At 40.1% G+C, this 21,492-nt stretch overlaps 3 protein-coding genes across 3 annotated transcripts; 2 read left to right on the top strand and 1 right to left on the bottom strand.

The window, feature by feature from the left end:
* Window positions 1–316: 316 nt before the first annotated feature.
* Window positions 317–9,993, top strand: LOC129776319 (polypeptide N-acetylgalactosaminyltransferase 3). Its single transcript, XM_055781895.1, has 4 exons — window positions 317–780; window positions 843–1,875; window positions 8,681–8,782; window positions 8,841–9,993. Exons 1-4 carry the CDS (start codon window positions 653–655, stop codon window positions 9,561–9,563), a joined length of 1,986 nt encoding a protein of 661 aa, XP_055637870.1. The 5' UTR covers window positions 317–652; the 3' UTR covers window positions 9,564–9,993.
* Window positions 9,994–15,167: 5,174 nt separating this feature from the next.
* Window positions 15,168–16,136, bottom strand: LOC129779590 (uncharacterized). Its single transcript, XM_055787154.1, has 2 exons — window positions 15,842–16,136; window positions 15,168–15,585 (listed from the first exon to the last, which is right to left on the bottom strand). Exons 1-2 carry the CDS (start codon window positions 16,042–16,044, stop codon window positions 15,381–15,383), a joined length of 408 nt encoding a protein of 135 aa, XP_055643129.1. The 5' UTR covers window positions 16,045–16,136; the 3' UTR covers window positions 15,168–15,380.
* A 1,932-nt stretch (window positions 16,137–18,068) lies between these two features.
* Window positions 18,069–21,203, top strand: LOC129776203 (polyserase-2-like). Its single transcript, XM_055781704.1, has 3 exons — window positions 18,069–18,596; window positions 18,662–19,751; window positions 19,813–21,203. Exons 1-3 carry the CDS (start codon window positions 18,539–18,541, stop codon window positions 20,414–20,416), a joined length of 1,752 nt encoding a protein of 583 aa, XP_055637679.1. The 5' UTR covers window positions 18,069–18,538; the 3' UTR covers window positions 20,417–21,203.
* Window positions 21,204–21,492: the final 289 nt, after the last annotated feature.

Below are 21,492 nucleotides of genomic sequence, written 5' to 3'. Positions count from 1 at the left end.
CTGTGCACAAACGTATTGTGATTTGTTTACAAACTAATTACAGTAACTCACATTTGAATTGAAACACCACCATGCAGATCATGTAATAAAACATAATTAAGAGTCCTTAAAATCAATGTAACTAAGTTTGTAAACAAAATTAAAACAAAATTTTAAGGTGGCCGCTAGCGTTCCTAGCAATTGCACCCACTATTTTGCTACCCACAACAAAACTGGAGATGGAATCTGCATATCTTTAGTATTCATTCTGGCAACTGTTCCATCATCGAGCAAATCAAGCAAAAACATTTGTTTTGCTAATGTTTGTAAATCATTACCGCGTGGTTCTCTCTTTTGCTTTGTGTTCTCCGTATTCTCTCAGTGGAACTTTGACGGCACCGAGTTAAGAATGAAAACAACATTATTACATTGATGTCGATTCTGGATTGCGTTAGGATATAGGCATTCGAATAGTACAGTGGATCGTGTGTAGCTATGCTCGATAGAACTTGATAATGTGAACGATAAGAAGACGATACGCACAATTTTATCGTATCAGCCGGATTGCAGCAAACGGCGAAAGAGCCAACATTTAGTGGCGACCTTTAGTGCCAAGTTAGAACGAAAAGTAGCAATCGAGTTCGTAGTCGGAGGAAATCGCACAAACACCGCAATGTTTCGCCTGCGGGTCAAAATATTTTACGTGTACATATTGATTTCATTTATGCTCTCCGTATATTTGTTCTATCTGATCTCGAAGTACTCGGTGGAAAAGTTCATCAATTATCAGCGGCATGTCAAGTAGGAAAGATCATCTTCATGAATGAAGGCAATACTGATTGGCTTTGGTTGTCTGATTTTAGGAGCAGCAAGTTTCAGGACCGCCCGCGAATGCCGCAAATAGTAGGTCACTATGTTGGTATTGGATCGATCGGAAACATCTCCAAGGACTTTATGAACACCAATAATTTCGCTCCCGTTCCGGGAGTAGGCGAAAATGGAGATCCCGTAGTCGTGCAGGCTAAAGATCTGCTTAAGATGCAGCAACTGTTTCAAATTAATCGTTACAACCTGCTTGCTAGCGATAGAGTCGCGCTGAATCGCTCGCTGCCAGACGTAAGAAAGCCGAAATGCTTGGCGAAGGATTATCCTTCGAAGCTGCCGACCACGTCAATCATAATCGTCTTCCACAATGAAGCATGGTCCGTATTGCTTCGAACTGTGTGGAGTGTCATCATCCGATCACCCCGACATCTGCTTAAGGAAATTCTCTTGGTTGATGACGCAAGCGATAGAAGCTTCCTGAAAGTGGAGCTGGAAAGTTACGTCCAAAAACTGCCAGTGGCTACGAGCTTATTAAGGTTGAACAAACGAGAAGGATTGGTGGCCGCTAGGTTAATGGGAGCCAGGGTGGCGACTGGCGATACGCTTACCTTCTTGGATGCGCACTGTGAATGCTCCCCGGGATGGTTAGAACCTTTGCTGGCAAGGGTGCAGGAGAATCCGAAGAAGGTGGTGTGCCCAGTAATTGATATTATTTCCGATGACAACTTCTCGTACATCAAAAGTTTCGAATTCCACTGGGGAGCATTCAATTGGCAGATGCACTTCCGGTGGTACACTTTGAGCGACGAGGAACTTGCGGAAAGGCGGAAGGATACCACTCTTCCCTTCCACACACCTGTGATGGCCGGTGGCTTATTTACTATGGACAGAAAATATTTCTTCGAGATTGGTAGCTATGATGAGCATTTGAAAATTTGGGGTGGCGATAATTTGGAGATGTCGTTCAGAATCTGGCAGTGCGGTGGGGAGATTGAAATTGCTCCTTGTTCGCACGTTGGACACCTGTTCCGGAAGAGTTCGCCCTATACTTTCCCGGGAGGAGTCAGTGGGGTAAGTTTGAATAATTCGCGTTGACGGCATTGAGCTTTGTTTACAATTTTGGGGAGCGTCAAAGATAATTGATTTTCAGGTGGAATGAACATGTTTTTAAAATTTGAATTATGAATGAAAGTTAACTTCTCCGTATCAAGTTAGTATTTTATTTAAATGAAAATTTGCAGGTGGTAAAAAAGTCTCATACTAAAATCGTTTTTGAAGACAATTTTATGTTATAATGAGAAGTTTCAGTAAAAATATCGGAAGTTTATAGACAAACGGACACTTCCACTGTAATTGCGAATAAAAGTCGTTTGTACACCACTCGTTCGCTAACTGGGTTTACTTTTCAAACGTCAAAAACACTTGATTAATTGAATAATATGGAAGGGTGAAATAAAAACTACGATGTATTGTCATTAATTGTTTATGTATTTAATGAGGTGCATTGATATTAACCCTTTGCGGTCGTTTGTCTGCTCTCAGTCATCACACCAAAAAACATACTAAATACTTTATTCAACGATGTGATAGTTTAGATTTTTTCAAAACGCATTTCAATGTCTAGTGAACTTTTTCATAAGCTTATACGGCGTTTCTATGAATAATAGATAACGGTATTCGGTAAAAACAAAGTATTATTAGCGTTGAAAGATAAGAGGTACTCTCTCGAGGAAAATTGTCGATATATCGCGTAATATCGATCATACAAATTTAAGTTTATGCTCGTTGTAAAGATGACATTTTACACTAAAAAATCTGTTACTGTTTTTTGTTTGTTCCTTTAGTTGTGAGTTACATGGTGTTAATAATGTAGGTCAACGAAGAGAAAAATCAGTACATTTTTCAGTTTTTCTTTGATAAAGGTGAAAATGCAAGCCAGGCCGCTGATTTTATATATGGTATTTAAAATTTAAATCATAGAAATAATCGAAGTTGACCTTAGTACCTTGGAAAAGTTTTAAACCATTTGCGCAAAGCTGGAATAACAACAAAGCTCGATGTTTGGGCGACACACCAATCAACACAAAAGAATAGGTGGGTTATATCTATGATATAACCGCAAGGTTGACGTGGGACTACCGTTGGCTTAATAACCATTTGTTTGTATTGATTAAATTATTGATTGAATGAAACAAATATCGGATTCAATTGAATTCAACATATTTGCTGTGTAAGTAAAGAATTCGAACAAACGCCATGTAATGTAAGGCACCTTGGTTTTGATCGGGGCTCTGACAACCCTATCCCAATCAACACAAATTGAGTGTAGACGGCATAAAGCAGGACTCGCGTTCAGGGGACCCACGAATTGTTTATTTTTTCGGGTCATATATTTTCAACATTTGGTTACGTTGGATAGTTTCCTTTGGCAAGCAATGTTTGGATACCCATCCGCGAGCTTACTCGGCGATTTGCAATTAAAATCACTGCTTCAGCATCGCGCGGAGCACTACATTTTTAATTTCAGGTTATGATTTCTATGCTTATGATTTTCTATGACGGCTACAAAAAGATGGCCGCATAGGACCCCCCTGGTTTTGGTAGCTGTGTTAGGGAACACATGTCGGTGGGAACAAAAGTTCCCCCAACTTGCATATATTTGCAACTTCTTCAGGCTGCTTGGTTTTGATGGCTGTGTTGGGAAAACCATAAATCAGGCCAAACAAAACGGAGTAGTTAGGGCTTTTAAATAGCGGTTGACATTTTACAGTTATTCAATTGCTTATCTGAGGAAAAATTACATTTCATTAATTGTGATGGATGCGTAGCGTAAAAAACCAGTTTACTGTAGATGGATCGCTGTTTGGAGCGGCACTTAAGCATTGAATTTACTGAATATCCATGTAGTTTCAGTATATCCTTCCAACACTCCATAAACACTAGAACTAGTGGCGGCATCGACAGCAACCGCTGCGGAACAAATATTTATTCTTAGTTTTTAACCAAAGAACGTATAGGAGAAGTGTGTAATACGCACCCCCTAAGCAAGAATGGATTTATCTTGACCGTGCTCTCAAAATTTGAGATAACAACTACGTCAGTACGTAGATTAGTTAACCCTCAGTCATCTATAATCGTTCTGTATTTTAGATACTGAATAACAAAAGTGCTACGAATTTTATTTTGTAAGGCGTATACGGTTTTAAATGGCCCAGCAGAAGTATAATATGCCCATGAATTGTTTCTCTCAGAGACTATAAAGCTCAGAGAAACTTCTTGTATGAATGAGAGATTCCATCAATCTATTCCCTTCATGCCCACCAGCGAAGAGAAGAAACCGTTCCTCCGGTGAACGTGTTCCGCCAGTATTTGTGCATTAATTCTCCAGTCCGCGCTCTTGTTTTCCTGCATTCTCTGAGCACATAATATAGATGCCAGATGTGAAGACATGTTTTCGTTTTCAAGACATTTAATTTTGTGAAAACATACTGAGGTCATTTCAAAGTAAGTGAAAACAATTGTTTGTGTGATATATCGAACATGATTTAGAAATATCGTGATGGTTTGTTCATTTTTATTCATTATGATTACATTTGAAGACATGCCATGTGCCATGCAGAGGGTATGCCATACTGCCCGATGGTAAGCTGATGCGGAAAATATCAAATTGAGAAGGAAATGAATCCTTTCTTACCATTTTCTTCATCTGAGATATTCACTGGGAACTCGACTCAAGAAATATGACCAACAGTTATCGCCTCTGAATCGGTTTCAAGCAACAAAAACCTTATAGAAATGCTGTAGAAAATTACATTGAAAATTGCTTCCAAAGAAAGTTATTTTTCTAATTTTTTTAAAGCATGTTACAAATTTAAAACTTGAATGGTAGGATTCTATCGTCGACTAGCACGTTTGCCTATATCCATTGCATTTCTATTCTTGCTGGTTTACGAGAAAATCAGGCGGGTCAAATTTGTTGGTCTATCATTTCGGATATTATTTGTGAATACGTCGAAATTTTATAAATAACTCTTTAGTAAAAAGTTTCGGGGACCCTGACAAGGTTTGCGTGGTTTTGTAGAATCATTTCGAGAAGCAACGATTCTTTCTTGCTCTCGACACGAGATGTGTGTCTTCATTGCCAATGCACGTGGCGCACTCGGTATGCTTCGCGAAAATGTTTCTCGTGTGTATGGTTCAATGATACACAATCAATCTCCACATAACGGTACGAAAACCGACGCGGGAAATCCGATTATTATTTCTCTTCTGCTTTGCTTCAATCCGTCAGTGCAAGCTCTGCGCTATGCTTTCTTCGCGCATATTCGGAGAATGCGTTCTTCTGTTGTATCGAGCAAAACCGCTGTGTCTGACGTCAGCATTGAGAAAGATTGCCGTCTGCTAACTGGAGCTAGACGATGTCTTGAATAATGTTGATCATGGTTTGGACCTATGGTCTTTAAAATATCATAGATTATTAGCCTCTAGTCTTGACAAATGCCAATTTAGAAAGTCTTGCTACCGTCTATCGTTAGCTGGATGACTGATGATTCGTGATTGCTTCGACGCTCAAAAATGTATATTTTTCCGAAAATTTATATAAATTTGTATGTTTTGCATATTTTCAACAAAAATCTGCAATCTGTATAGACAGAATTCTGTATGAAAATTTTCCAAAAAATCTGTATCATTCTAGAGAAATCTGTATATATAGCATCATCGTTACCGTCGTCTGTTGCACTCAATAGATGGCGATAATGTTTTAGTGACGATGTGTAACCCACTCGCTTTGATCGGTCTGCCTTTCAGTTGATAATGTTTATTCAAATCTAGGTAAACTGCACATAAAAAAGGTGAATTGTCTAAAATTTGATTTTATTTTTCCGTTATGTTTTATTATTCGCTTTTCGAAATGTATTTCTTTGAAATCCACTTATCCACTCTAATAAACGTTATTTTTATAATTGAAGACGTGTCTGAATCGTGAACGTTTTATGTGGTTTTATAACATCCAATTAAAAAAGGGGTAGCCCAAATGCGCTCGTAAAAAGGTCTTCTTGTTTCACGTTAACATTATTGACTTGGCACCTTTTAACGTTGGATTTCGTTCTTTGATGCTTATTGGGGGTACAAATTGAATAAATCTAGATTCTACTTCATATTGCTCATCCATTTTTTCAATGGATATACGATATTTTTGACAATCACTTAAAAAGCTACCAGGGCGAAATTTAAGGCGATGTGTAGAAGAAAGTAATAAAAAGGACGAAAAGTAAAAGGAAAAAATGTAATATGCGACTTCACGTACTTTGTGCAGCAAACTATAATTGTGAATGAAATTGCGTAATTATAACTTTCTTAATATTAAAAAAAAACTATACATATAAATAAGTAAACTTTTTATGTGTTTTTTTTCCTTTATCGCAACTTTTGTGACCTAATCAGTTATCTAGGTTTATTAGTATTTTTTTGAACATGCTCAAACTCATCCGCATTTTTGGGATATGCAAACAACCGTAATGAAACGGTTAAGTGACACAATTAATCCAAATTACAATCAATACCAAATAAAGATGTTCCTATAATAATAATGCATCTAGCTCTGATTCCATGATGCACTGGAGTACCCCTAATCAATTTTGACAACAGTTTATATTTGATTTTTAACTGATTTTTTTTCCGATTTTTCACTGGGCTATTCACACTCACAGGATAGAGACAAATCGGCAGACTCAGCCAAAGGGGCGAGTCCAACGAGACGAACGAATGAGCGTTAAAAGGCATCGATGGCAAAAAAAAAATACATTCATTACGATTTGTTCGCTTGTTGGATTCACATGCAGGCTAAAAAGGGTCCTTTTCAGGATCACAAAATTATCTTCAAACTACCCCCATCTTGTTCGGTTAAACCTTCCTGTTTAGCGATTGCGATTGCCACTCGCCACAACTTTCACAGTTGGAAAATTTCTTCTCATCTAGCTTGTTACATATTGTACAGTAAATTACATTTAATAGCACGTCGCATTATCACCACTCAGTGTCGGATTGGAGGTAATTTTAACCTGTGATTGAACATTTGCGATGACAGTGGTACAGTGTCGACTTTCAATGTGGGGTCATAACTTGGACCCCGAACTCTATGTTTACAAAAATGTCCAACTAAATATGTCGCATTACATGTCCGTCCAATTGGCTAAATGTCGAACTAATTGTGAATTACTGTACTTTCAATCTGGAAACAATTTAAGAATTGGTGAAAATTGAATAATCAGGAAAGTCCCCAACTATCAATAAGCTCAGAACAACTGCCAAATTCACATACTCATCAGATCCTGGCAAACAAATTATGAAAAATTCAATTTGTGTTTTATTATTATTTTGGATATTATTTTAGATAGCATTGAACTGTATTTCGTAAACTCTTTTTTGAAAGGTTCAATGGCCCTGCTAAGCGCCGTGTTTTATGGAATGGTTCCAATTTAGAAAACTTTGTACTCGTGGTTTTGAAAAAAAACCATTTTGAACGCCCTCGATGCCGCCTTGTTCTGGATTTGCCACCAAAGCAGTTTGTATAAAGAACAAACTTTTTTCTTCCGCTACCTGCTGCCGTTTTGCGATTGCGTTTGCCACTCGCCACTCGCTGCAACTGCCTGTTGTCTTGATGTCCACCGAACCGAATGTGTTCTGTTCCGAATGCGGGTTTTCTTATCGTCGCGAGCAGTTTTGCCAGCTAACTCGATCACTTCGGCGGCCGAAACTATATAACGCCGGCCAGGTGGACTGGTGCACTGGTACTAACGCGCTCGGCCTAGCTACCCTTGCGGGGAACTCCACACCGACACGGTTCGAGCGGGTTTTGCCTTTCCCTTCACTTTTCCTCCTTTGCCATGTCCAGACATGGCTGCTTGGGATGGTTTGTTGATGTGTTGTGATGCGAACTGACGTGGTGTACGGTTTGAATGAGAATGATCGTTACGGCAGCGGAGCGGGGATTTTTAAGCTGACTGGCTGGCTCGAGAATTACGCATGTGTGAGACTGCGACCAATGTTTCGTTCATTTTTTTCTTTTTCCTTTCCAATCGTGCTTCATTCTATTTCGCTGCTGCGGGCAACCACGTTTTGGTCGGTACGATTTGAGGAGCACAAAATGGACCAATCGAAAAATGGGCACATAGTGCATTTGGACAATGCTTGATATTTCACAATTAATCAATTATTTATCTCAAGAAAAATGAAATGTTATTCGTTATGATAGATGCGTAGATATATTTCCTATCAATTGATGCAAAAACCTTTGCGATCTATTGAGAAATGCTCGAGTTATAAGCATTCCAAATCTTGCATTTTTTCCTACTTGTTCAGTGCCTAAATTTTCATTTCACCCCCGGTTAGACGTAGTCCTACGTCAAAAAAAAAAATCAGGGACGCAAACCAAAAAAAAAATTCTTTGAAGATATGCGACAAGCAAATCAAACAACTCGAAAAATTCTGACAGTTGCGTCGATAGCTATCACTGGGTCGATGATATCGACTTGCTCGGTATCTATAATAGTAAAACAGTACTAACGAGTAAAATTCTTATCGACTCGATTTCTATAGTAGGGCCCAACATAAAGTTGTCTTCAAACACAATTTTCGTATGAGATTTTTTTTACCACATGCGAAAAAAGTGTTTTATCATTCAAGTACAATACTATTTGGATACGAAGATGTTAATTTTTCATAACTCATAATTTTAACGTGTTCATTCCGCCTGAAAATCAATTACCATCTTTGGCGTTCCCTCAAAATCCTAGAACGAAGCGCAATGCCGTCAATGCGAATAGCCCAGTTAACGAACAAGTGCTGTAGTGCTAACGAATGCCTCTACCTTCAGATACTCAACGAAAATTTAGCTCGTGTTGCCCTGGTCTGGATGGATGATTGGTCGAAATTCTTTTTCAAATTCAATAAAGGAACGGAGGAGTTCAAATCATTGGTAGGTTTATAACTATTTGATCATTTTACTTTGTCAAACTGAAATCTTTCCAATATAGAACGTATCCACACGCGTCGCGCTCAAGAAACAAATGAATTGTAAATCTTTCGATTGGTACCTGCGTAGGGTGTGGCCCCAAAACTTTTTCCCCGCGCCGAATAAATTCTTCGGCCGCGTACAACCCATCGATTTGAGCACCTTTGACTACCAGGAATACATAACTCTGATGAAGAAAATCAATCTCGTCGTGAAGCACCTAAATCCCGAACTTAAGTGGAAGTTCCTGATCAAGTATCTCTCGGAAAACGTCAAGAAGATAGGCGATGCAATGAAGGTCGCCAAACATAGCTCCTACTGCCTGCAGAAGCCCAAGTCGAATTCGGTTATCAATCAACCCTTCGGTCAATCGTTCCTCAAGAAGTGTTCACTGCTGATAAACATCTTCGACGAGGAGTTCGTGATAGATGATCACGGTCGAATCATGTCCGACGAGGGCGTCTGTTTGGATTCCTTCCGGAAAACTTCGGTCGACGGCGAACAGTTGGTGGAGGGTCCAAAGAAAGCCAAAATGGTGACCTGTGGAAGCAATAAACCTGGCCAGCGCTGGGTCTACGAGACTGATACCTATCACATAAGAAATATCAACAGTGACGATTGTCTGGAACGGGGCATGACTCTCATGAAGGATGACTCCGAGAGTAGGTTTGAGGTGTTCCTCAACCCGTGCGACGTTCGGAATGAGCTGCAAAAGTGGATGCTGTTTCCAGTGGCTTGGAAGTAAGAAGCAAGCAGTGGAAGAAATTAATGAGACCTATTTCAGATTTGAATTCATTAACATCATTAACATTAACGCACTAGTTAACATCACGCGAAGCACACAAACGTTAGTTACAAAATGGGGTTTTCCAGGTTCTTCTATGACAGTATTCAATGTGACGCATTTGTAAGATAACACAACCCTTCCGATAATGCAATATTAATAAGACGTAGGACAAGATGTATTTGTACAAAGAGGCGGGACTTATACACAAATGATTTCGGTTGTGTATGATCGTTTTTGATGTATTTTCACGCTTTGTGAGGGATATTATTACAAGACTTATTTGTACTTATTTTTTTTTGGTTTAGGTTTTACGATTAAGTTTTCATCTGTGATATTAAGGCATTTGAAATGGACAAATATAATTCTATTTGTAATGGTTCGCTTTAAAGATTTGCCGTTTTTATGGTGTTTTTTCCTTCTCAAATCCTTAAATTTGTTGGAAGTGGCTTTACGTAACCAATATTTCTTACATCCCCAACAACACATTGTATATTGTTACATCAAAGGTTTCAACTGATTAGTAACAATTCAGATGTGGTTATTGAGCCGTGAGTAAGTCAGCATTCCGGGGGAAAAAGGGAGATGTTCCAGCAAGATACGCCACCTGTAAGCATCTCTATTTGGGATATCTTACAGGCTGAGGTAAGTAGGTAAGTACCATTCGTTAGGATTCAGGGCATTGTTTCGCTCCTCTGTAGTTCGTCTGTGGATTGTAGTTTGCGCAATTGATGTGGGTATAAGCATACGAACATATACACAGATACATAAAATTAAATGCTGCTACCTTGTAATGAGAAGATATCTTGTTTATTGTACGTTTTCTAAATAAAAACTAACGCTCGTTGATTCCTTTTGGTAAACGTTACAAGACGTTATCTATTGTTTTTTCCATCGTTCGCACGTCGCATGCATCCAGATAAAATTAAGGCAGCGAAAGAAGAGTTTCGAATGATGTGCGAACTCGGAATATGTCGCCAATACAGTAGCAGTTGGGCCAGCCCTCTGTACCGCACATCCACGACTTGGTAAACTCTTTTCATGGTAAGTCAGTTTTTACCACTCTTGATCTGGAAAGAGCCTATCACCAGATCGCAGTAGAAGAGGCGGACATTCCTAAGACAGCGATTATAACGCCTTTCGGATTGTACGAGTTCTCCCGCATGCAATTTGGCTTATGCAATGCCAGTCAAACGTTCCAACGTTATATGCATCGAATTTTTGGTGATTTAGATTTTGTGGTTGTCTTTATAGATGATATTTGCATCGCATCAGACTTCGTCAGCACGGTTTAGTGATCAACGTTGCTAAAAGCTGCTTCGCCCAATCTGGGATGGAATTCTTGGGATATCTGATCAACAATGCTGGAGTTCGGCCGCTTCCATCACGGGTGCAGTCAATTCTGCAGTATGCACATCGACTGTAACAGAGCTGCGACGATTTTTAGCCATACTAAATTGCTACAAGCGATTTATTCGACACGCTACCGATCTACAAGCTGAACTTCGAATTTTGATTCCTGACAACCGCAAGAATGATAGACGCAAGCTGATCTGGTCCGAAAAAGCAATTTCCAGTTTCTACGAATGTAAGAATTCTCTGGCTGAAGCAGCGCTTCTTCACTATCCTAATTCGAACAAACCACTTGGATTAATGATAGACGCTTCGAACACCGCGGCAGGGGCTGTTTAGCAACAACTGAATGGCAATATTTGGGAACCACTTGGTTTCTATTCAGAAAAGTTTTCTAAGGCACAGAAAAACTACTCTACATTCCGACGAGAGCTGACATCCATGAAAATGTCAGTAAAATATTTCAGATATTTCCTCGAAGGGAGAAGTTTCACTATTTTTACAGATCACCGTCCATTAACCTACGCCTTGGGAGTCGATTCTAACGCACGGTTGCCTCACGAGGAACGGTATCTTCGTTATATTTCTGAGTTCACGAAAGATATTCAGCATGAGAGCAGAAAAGCAAATTATGTTGCTGATGCGTTATCGCGAGTGGAGAGTATTCGCACTTCAACGTGCATAAATTACGAAGAAATAGTAAAAAAGAAAAAGATCAGCAAGAAGACATAAAGTTAAAAGGTTGTTGAAGAGAAATCTTCAAAAACCACGCTAAAATTCGAAAAAAAACAGCACCACAATGCCCTTTTCGTGTTTTTTGTGATATATCTTGTGGACGTCCAGGCCGTTCATTCCAAAGCGACATCGGAGCGACATTCTGAAGCATTTTCACGGAATCGCTCATACTGGTGCACGGCCGACGAGAAAGCTGACAACTGAACGTTTTATATGACCTTCCATGAACAAGGACATCAACATTTTCGTTCGAAATTGTCTCGCCTGTCAGCGATCGGATATATCTCGTCACACTATTTCTCCATTGCGGTATTTCGAACTGCCAAAAGCAAGGTTTTGTCATGTTCATATTGATTTGGTTGGACCACTTCCACCATCGCAAGGACATCGCTACCTGCTAACAATGATCGACCGGTTTTCCAGATGGCCAGAAGCAGTACCATTAAGCGATATCAGTGGCCCAAGCATTGTACAGTACGTGGATTGCCCGCTTCGGTGTTCCGGAAAATTAGACTACTGATCAAGGCCGTCAATTTGAATCTCAACTTTTCCGGGAGCTAACGCGTATATTAGGAGTGCATCACATACGCACAACGGCTTATCATCCTCAAGCAAACGGTATGATTGAGAGGTTTCACAGGACTCTCAAAGCGGCTATTATGTGTGTGAATGCAAAAGACTGGTATTCTGAATTACCATTAATTTTATTAGGATTGAGAACTGCCTATAGAAATGATTTAAAATGCACTGCTGCAGATTTGGTATACGGACAATAACTTCGAACTCCAGGAGAATTTCTCGACCAACCATCGGAAAATGTCGATCAATCAGAATTTTTTTAAATGCTGCATCGTACTTTCGAAAACATCAAACCTACTGATTCAAGCCGTCATGGTGGCCGTCAAATCTTCGTCAATACAGAATTGAAGGAATGTACCCATGTATTCAACAGAGATGACAACGTCCTCTTCAACATCCTTATGATGGTCCTTTTGAAGTGCTTCGTCGCGACGAAAAATTTATGGATGTCCTAGTCGACGGGAAGTCACAACGTATTTCAATCGATAGGATCAAACCTGCATACGTGTGTAGCCAACAATTGGCGGAGTATCCTGAAGAAGACCAACGAACTAAAGTTACACCATCCGGTCACCGTGTCAGGTTACTAGTGTAACTGGGGGAAACCTGTGGGTATAAGCATACGCACATATACACAGATACATAAAATTAAATGTTGCTACCTTGTAATGAAAAGATATCATGTTTATTGTACGATTTCTAAATAAAAACCAACGCTCGTTGATTTCTTTTGGTAAAAGTTACAAGACGTTATCTATAGTTTGTTTTTTTACCGTTCGGGGCCCGTATTTCGCTCAGTTCCCACAGATATATCGAGGAGAACATTACAATCGGTTGCAAAATATGAAATACATAGTATTTTGGGTTAGTGATCGATTGTTTTATATTATAGAGACTTTAAACTATAACTCTCACGTTGATAAATGTCATTCAGAAGAATCAACAAGTTAACTTATTCTTTATTTGTTTGCACCGTGTTGCAAACCTTCCTTCCTTTCTTGTTTGTTTTAGAGGAGCTTTAAACTTTTCAGACATTTTTTGTACCTTCAAACAATCTCGAAGTACGTTCGTTTTTATGACTCCGGATTCTGAATGATTTATTATTTATTTAATTGGCTTTCCGTCTTATGACATGATGAACAAATTTTCCTCCAATTTACTCGGCTGTGGGCTGCCGGTCTCCAATTTCTTGGGCATCGCGTGCTTGCCGCCAGATCTCGCTGCACCTGGTCTAACCATCTAGTTTGTTGTGCTCCTGGTCGTCTTGTACCTACCGGATTTGGGGCAAACACCATCTTCGCAGGGTAGTTGTCCGGCATTCTTGTAACATGCCCTGCCCACCAACCACCTTTTGAATACTGGGTTCGCCGAAGAGCTGTGCGAGTTCATGGTTCATCCTGCGCCTGCATACTCCGTTCTCCTGCACGTCGTCGAAGATCGTTCTTAGTACTCGTCTTTCGAAAACTCCGAGCACTCGCAGATCCTTCTCGAGCTTTGTCCACGTTCCATGGCCGTAGAGAACAACCGGTCTAATAAGCGTCTAGTACAGTGTACATTTTGTACTTTGGCTCAGTCTGTTCGCCGGCAATTGCTTGTGAAGCCCATAGTAGGCACGACCTCCGCTTATAACACGTCTCCGAATCTCGCGGCTGTTGTCATTGTCCGCCGTCTCCAGTGAATCAAGGTAGACAAATTCGTCAACAACCTCGAACTCTTCGCCGCCGATGGTTAAATTACTGCCTAAGTGGTGTCGGTTCCGCTTGCCAGCATGTACTTCGTTTTGAACGCATTTATCTTTAATCCAATCTTCGCTGCTTCGAATTTTAGGCTGGTGTACGCTTCAGTCACCGCCGCAAATGTTCTGCCGACAATATCCACGCCATTAGCAAAGCAGATGAACTGATCAGATTTGTTGAAAATCGAGCCCCACGTGTTTGTATCCTCTCGGTTCATAACCCCCTGTAACATTATGTTGAACATCAAGCAAGAGGGGCGAAGTCCCCTCTGGGATACGAATGAACTCGACAGTCCACCAGAAATCCGCACACAGCACCGCGTACCATCCATCGTAGCTTTAATCAGTCTAATCAGCTTCCCGGGAAAGCCGTTCTCGTTCATAATTTTCCATAGCTCTTCGCGGTCGATGGTATAATACGCTGCTTTGAAATCGATGAACAAATGGTGCGTGGGAGTCTGTATTCATAGCCTTTCTGGAGGATCTGTCGCAACGAAAAAAAAATGGTTCGTCGTTGACCGTCCTTCAACGAAGCCGGCCTGATAACTTCCCACAAATCTGTTCGTAATTGGTGATAGTCGACGGATAATAATTTGAGATAACACTTTGTAGGCAGCATTGAGGACGGTGATTGCACGATAGTTTCACAGTCCAGCTTGTCGCCCTTTTTGTAGATCGAGCAGATAACCCCATCCTTCCACTCCTCCGGGAGTCGTTCTGCGTCCCAAATTCTCACGATCAGCCGGTGCAGACGAATGGCCAGCTTCTCCGGGCCCATCTTAATAAGCTCCGCTCCGATGCCATCCTTCCCAGCGGATTTATTGTCCTACAGTTGGTTGATAGCGTCCTTAACTTCGCTTATCGTTGGAGCTGGCGCGTCCTCCACGCTTGTCTCGCCGACGAAATTGCTTTCCCCGCCGCCATGGTCCTCTGCTTCGCCATTCAGGTCTTCGTCGAAGGGTTGTGTTCCGGATCTTAGCCGCGGAAACTATCCTGAAGCGGACAGGAAGCTTGCACGTGTTCTCGATGATTGAATTTGAGGAAATTGCGAGGATACTGCTCCTATTTTGCAGCCTTCCGAATGGACCCAACTTGTAGTAAGAAAAAGGCTGACTGCGCAAACTACGTCTTATTTCAAAGATGTCCTTTTATTAACTGGATGCTGAATACTCGTTACAAAGAGTTATCTGCTTCAATAGATTATATTGTTCTTGCTGAGATCAGCGATTTATATCAGGAGAATTAATACTTAGAGAGAGTGAGGTATACTATAATTTTACTATAATTTTCAATATTGAAATATTTCCCTCGCATGTTGCAATCTATTACCACAATGTAACTTGGCTTAGAAGTAGGGTTCACAATATATTTATTTTCTAATGAGCTGCCGCAACAGGTTGCTTCCACCTTTCCGCCACTTCACGATTGTCCGTCAGAGTACTCCCATTCTTATCCCGACACATTTTGGCTCGTGGCACAAAGCCTTTGCGGGATACGTTGAGCTTCTGATAAAACTTTCGTGTTTCTTGAGATCGATGCAGCTGCTCCAACTCTGTATACTTCGCCTCCTTCAGCTTAAAACTGGACGTAAGGGTGGGTTTAGACTAGTGATATATTCATGTGAAGAAATATGATGAGATTTATAGAAATCGCATCAACCGTTTACACTAGCGTGAACTTCTATAATGAATATATTCATATTTTCGGTGAATTTATTCACCTGAAGTAGAACTGCATCCAACTTTAGTGATTTCTCACCAGTGAGAAATTCACAAGCGTTTACATATGCTGAATTTATTCAAATTATAAATATAAAATATATCATATTTATTCTCACCCGTTTACACCTATTTTCACGTGAATAAATCCATCTATAGCTATAGATCTCCCTAATGTAAACCCGCCATAAGAACGGTGCTGACAACCAAACATTTCATCTGTGTTTCGGAGCGTGCTCATTCGTCTGAGCGCATGTGTGCTCAAGGAGTGCGAGCTCAACTGGGTACAAAAATTTTGTTGCGCATCAGCACCGAGTTGCATTTTGAAGACTGTGTTTTGGGTGTAATAACGAAACCGGATACCAACACGTAGGAGGAACAGATCAACATTCTGAGAAAAACAGTTTTCTGTTGTTTTCTTGCAAGCGCGTCAAATGGTCTTAGACAAGACGTGACAACTGGCTTCTTACTCTTCTTTCTGCATTTTCGTCAACCAATGTTATAAAATTTCGGGAGATTATTTTCCCATGAAAAACATGTGTTCTTCGTATCATGTATTTTCTGAGCTGCACAATTTTTTGTATTAATTGTTCAACCGAATGTCACATATTTCAAACAATAAGTACTTTCCTGTTATTTTGGTGTGCAAAAAAAATTAAATGTAAAAAATTAAATAGAAAACGTAGATTTGATAGTTGGAGTATGTGTTGAAATACATGAATTAAATTCATAGTTCATTTTATTCATCAAGAGATTATGGGCCTTACCGTTTACACTTCACGATGAAATCAAAATGAACGACAAGCCATTAAATTTCGTTTCACGAATTAAAGCAATGATGAGTCTTCAGGTGTAATTGAACCTGTTCAAATAGAAATTATGAATAAAAATTAACTTTTCCGTATTAAATTAGTGTTCAATGTAAATGAAAATTTTTACTTTCTTCATTTGGTAAAATAATCTCGAACAAAAATTGTATCTGAAGATAATTTTATATTATAATGATAAGTTTTAATGCGGATATCATATCGGAAAGTGTATCGAAAATAGCTCAAGTTAGGGTAAGAAAGACGTGCTTCAAGTAAATAAATAACGCCAAGTAAAAATTTTCATTCAGATTTTAACAATTTAAAAGTGCCTTCGTTCGGCCCGAGTAGTTAGACTTGTTAAAAACTAATTTCGTATCCAGATGATACAATTCATTTCGTTTTCACCGTGAAGTGTATACAGGAATAAGGCTTTATAATTGAACTTTGATATCGTTCAAACACTAACAGTTATGAAATATTGATAAAATAATACATTTCCAAAATATAACATAGCGTTTATTCAGGTTTTTGTTGTTGGTATGTATGCATTATTCAGGTTCCAACATGATTTTAAATACTTTTTCTGCTGCCTTGGTTGTTATTTGTTGTTTGATCCTCATTTTAATGCTAACTGCTTTACGGTTGGAAAATAATTGAATGTTCATCTCTGCTAGGCCGCTGCTATTATGCTTTGCTCGATGGCAAGAGAATCACAAAAAGATGTATGGTAGAAATTCCGATGCAATGTTTCCCTCTCTTCAGGAACTGACCACCGGACGTAATAGAAACGAGAACTTACAAAGAATCCATAATAGAAATTTTCGCTAAAATGAAATGTGCATGCAACTATTATTCAATTTTGAATATAATTGGCAACACTGTGAAAATGTTGGAAATCCCAGTTTTGTATATTTATCTTTGTCAACTATTTTCCCCATTAACCAATCAGAAGCCGAGTTGCAAGTGGTCCGAGTTTGACAGAAGAGGTGGTCCGGAATCGGCCCCCTATTGTCATGTCTCGTCTCAGTATGTACCTAACGTAGAAAAACTTTGGTAAAATTCAACAGGTGGAGGGAAACGGTATCATGAACAAAGCAAGCACATTGATTGTCATTGATTGTACGTCTATCAACAGGACGGCGTATCGGCCCACGAGGAGGATATCTTGGCGAATAGTGCGGTGTCGGGAGAATTTGACTGATTTCACGAAAAGACTTTGTGCCCTCCCAGCTCCCTGGACCTCAATCCCCTGGACTTTTATGTACGGTCGTACATGCTGGCTAAGCAGAGCGAACATAAACTGAGCACTATGGACCAATTTAAGAAGCTCATTTCCAAGATCTGGGACGAAATGCAGATGGACCAGGGGCATGCCCTTGCGATTCCTCTGAGAAACGTTTAAATTAAAATTGACGCAGAAGAGAATATCTTGTATTTTCGTTTTTAACACATACATTTAACATTTTTAAAGTGTATTCGAACTTATTGAACATCCTGTATATGCTGGTGGTGATAGAAATCACTGAAGATTCTAATATGATGGTTTTCAACCAACATGAACTTGTCACTTCTCAGCCTAGGTGATCTTTGTCCCCCACGTATCATCCTCTCATAAATCAAAGAACTGGGATTTACCTTACGATCATTTACCTCCTCGGGATAAACATTTTTATTCAAATGTTGGACTCCAATGATCAAAATCATAGAAAGTGTTTAAATCGAACCAAAATTCCCATCCCCAACGCAAAACGTGTTGTCTCTATCAATGAAATGAAGATCGTTTCCCAGCTAGCGTGAAATCCGTCGACCATCAGTTATTAGTTGCAATATTGTTCAACAGTGCCCTCAGCCGATCACGGCCTGTCGTTTATCAAGACCATTTGCGCACCTTCGGTTCGGAGCTCTGATTCAGGTTTTCGTCTGGGCGATCGTCGCTCTACGAGGGGGTTTCCCGAGAATCTTCACTTCGCGGTGAAATACTTGATCGACCTTAGTCTGTTGTTGATCATGGCTGATATCACACTTATATTTGCGGTTCTAAGCATACTCGCGGATGCAGCTTCTGGTAAGTTTTGTGGTAAACATAGGATATTATCGGGAGGAATCACCACCTTCAAATCTGTCTTTCAGCGGACACCTGTGGTCAGAAAAAAGTGATAGCCCAGCAGTACATCAGCCATGGGTACCGAGCGATAGCGGGGGCATGGCCCTGGCACGGGGCTATGTTCCATCGATATCAGCGATCGAGCTCGTATGCGTGTGGAGTTACCGTACTGACGGAGCAGTTTGTGATCACGGCTGCTCACTGCACCATTGATCCTGTTGGAGAACAGCGTCTTCCCGCTAGTAGGGTTTATATAAAAGTTGGATTGACCAATTTGGAGACGGCGGGAAAATATTCACAGGATCATGATGTGGATAAGATTATACGACATGACGATTACGATCAATCAAACTTTGAAAATGACATTGCTCTGATGAAGCTGTATACCGAGATCACCTATACGAACTATGTCCAACCGATTTGTATGTGGCAGGGCGATACGGCGCTGGGCAAAATAGTCAAACAAGTTGGCCACATTGTTGGCTGGGGCTTGGACGAGAACTTTGGATTGCCTAAAAATTTGAACGAAGCAACGGTGCCAATCGTCTCGAAACAGGATTGTTTAGACAGTGACGTCAATCATTATTCGCGAGTTTATCATGAGCAGAAATCCTTTTGCGCGGGGTATTCAAATGGAACGGCAGCTGGACCCGGTGATAGTGGGGGCGGTTTGTTCCTCCGTGTTGGAAACAATTGGGTGTTGAGGGGTATTGTGAGTAACGGAAGATCAGATCCAAACACGTTAAAGATTGACAGTACAAGTTATGTTGTGTTCACGGATGCAGCGCATTATATCAGCTGGATAAGAAAGCATGTTACTATCACGGCATCTGTCTCCATTGACACCGATCCTGTTGATATTCCTTCACCATTGGCCTCTGATAGTGCTGAACAAGCAAATTTGCTGGGAATTCGGGGTTGTGGTAAAGATAGTTACCCCGTGGGAACGCCTGAGGAATTGAAACGATTGTTGAATCAATATCCCTGGTTAGCGGTGATAGAGTTTCTGAACTTGAACACCCGCGTTTTGGAAGACGTATGCCATGCAGTTTTGATTCATCCTAGGTTTTTGTTGACCGCAGCACATTGTGTTCAAAGGAAAAGGTTGTCAACTATGTGGGTAAAAGTTCATAATTTAATTTCACCTAACATAACAATGTATTTTTCAAAATTTCAGTCGCTCGGTTCGGCTCAATGATTATCGACTGGACACTATAAACGACATATTTGAGATGGATGGCCGAACGATCAGAACCACATCGGAACGAATCTCGGTTCATAGCATATCGGCGCATCCGGAATACGACAATCCAAAGTTTGCCAACAATATCGCACTGGTTAGATTGGAGCAAGCAACCTCGATGACCCCGATATGTCTGCCAGCGAGGAGAGCCACCCTTCCAACGGACAAAACATTTAACATCATCGGATGGAAGAAAAACTCCCGCGTGGAAAAACCGATGATTCGGAATGTGGTTCAGATAGCTGATTTCAATGGATGCAGGAAAAAGTACGCAGAGACGAACATCCCGCTGGATACCAGTGGTGGTCAGATATGCAGCACTTACAACCACGATGATGGCGAGAATGATTGCTCGCATTATATGGGTGCAGCACCGTTTCAGTACTCGTGGAACAGTCCTCTCGAGGCACGATACTTCCTGGCGGCGATCTCAAGCTTTGGGCACGCGAATTGTAAGCGGGAGGACTTCTCCGATGTATTCACCAACGTGGCCCGTTATGCGGATTGGATTTATGAGAAGGTGAAACGGAATGAGTGATTCGTATGGATAAAATAGGATTCGTTGATTCGCTAGATATTTAGAATCGTTGTCAATTGGTACCAGTATAACGAAACTTGAGTCACAATATGTATTTGTAATGAATCTGGGATAACTATGAAACGTAATAAAACTGAATGCGTGCCAAGCGTAAATAGGACTTCTTCGATATAGCCTGATGCATCAAATGCATCTTTGTCTGATGTTCTGTTAACACGTTCGTCGACCAACGCGACGTTTATGGGTTCCTTGCGGGGCCCAACTTCCGGATAAATTATTAAATGAAGATCACATATAGTTTGTAGACAACTTTTACATGATCTAGCAATATACTTCTTAATTTGTAGACAAATAGACAACACTAACACAAGCCAAAGTCATATATGGATTTCGCAAAAAAACTGTAGTACAAACCATACGTACTATAAATTAATAAAAGATATAGTATAAACACTAACATAATATGGTTATAATTTTATTATTTTTGCATATATCCTATAGTTACACTTAGGTGCTTATTCTGTCAAATAATTTTTAAAAATCCGTTTCAATTTGAACTAGGAAAGGGCGTGTTGGGAACGTGTTAAAATATCGTGAATAACAGATGGTCAAAAGTCAGGTTATTATTCCATAGGTGACAGTGTGATTGTTGCATCGACGGGAAAGTTTTTTTGAAGTATGACTACGGCTTCAATTTCTATATGGAGAGTCACTCTACGAAATTGAAAATGAAGCATGTAACGAAATCATTAAGGGATTTCAACCGCATGTCACCCAAAATCGTTGTTAGGATTTATAATAATAAAGATGTTTTAATTAATTTGTAAATTAATCTTTATTCCTTGACCGAAAATATCGTCCCCAGGTATGGCATATCTCATCCTTACGTACAGACGAATAGTGGTCAATAGGAAGTTTACACGAAGAACAGTTTGCCAAAAATGGTTGCTTTTGTGAAAAAACACCACAAGGATGAAGATATTGTGTTCTGGCCGTACATTACGCATCATCAGCTGTGTCCAAAAATAGGAACTTAAGGTGGTCCAGACCATGTATGCGAGGGTTCCAGGAAATTT

Source organism: Toxorhynchites rutilus, chromosome 3 (genome assembly GCF_029784135.1).
Source record: "Toxorhynchites rutilus septentrionalis strain SRP chromosome 3, ASM2978413v1, whole genome shotgun sequence".
Classification (NCBI taxonomy): Eukaryota; Metazoa; Arthropoda; class Insecta; order Diptera; family Culicidae; genus Toxorhynchites; species Toxorhynchites rutilus.
Note: the sequence above shows the minus strand (reverse complement) of the source record. Positions and strands in the feature narration are given on the sequence as shown.

What these genes read in the sequence shown, in the direction of transcription:
- LOC129776319 (XM_055781895.1), top strand. Translation starts at nt 653, where the DNA reads ATGTTTCGCCTGCGGGTCAAAATATTTTACGTGTACATATTGATTTCA. An exon ending in AATTATCAGCGGCATGTCAA is followed by an intron (nt 781 to 842) that starts GTAGGAAAGATC and finishes GTCTGATTTTAG; the next exon opens with GAGCAGCAAGTTTCAGGACC. An exon ending in CGGAGGAGTTCAAATCATTG is followed by an intron (nt 8,783 to 8,840) that starts GTAGGTTTATAA and finishes TTTCCAATATAG; the next exon opens with AACGTATCCACACGCGTCGC.
- LOC129779590 (XM_055787154.1), bottom strand. Translation starts at nt 16,044, where the DNA reads ATGCAACTCGGTGCTGATGCGCAACAAAATTTTTGTACCCAGTTGAGC. An exon ending in GTGAAAATAGGTGTAAACGG is followed by an intron (nt 15,586 to 15,841) that starts GTGAGAATAAAT and finishes CCTTACGTCCAG; the next exon opens with TTTTAAGCTGAAGGAGGCGA.
- LOC129776203 (XM_055781704.1), top strand. Translation starts at nt 18,539, where the DNA reads ATGGCTGATATCACACTTATATTTGCGGTTCTAAGCATACTCGCGGAT. An exon ending in ACTCGCGGATGCAGCTTCTG is followed by an intron (nt 18,597 to 18,661) that starts GTAAGTTTTGTG and finishes TCTGTCTTTCAG; the next exon opens with CGGACACCTGTGGTCAGAAA. An exon ending in AGGAAAAGGTTGTCAACTAT is followed by an intron (nt 19,752 to 19,812) that starts GTGGGTAAAAGT and finishes TCAAAATTTCAG; the next exon opens with TCGCTCGGTTCGGCTCAATG.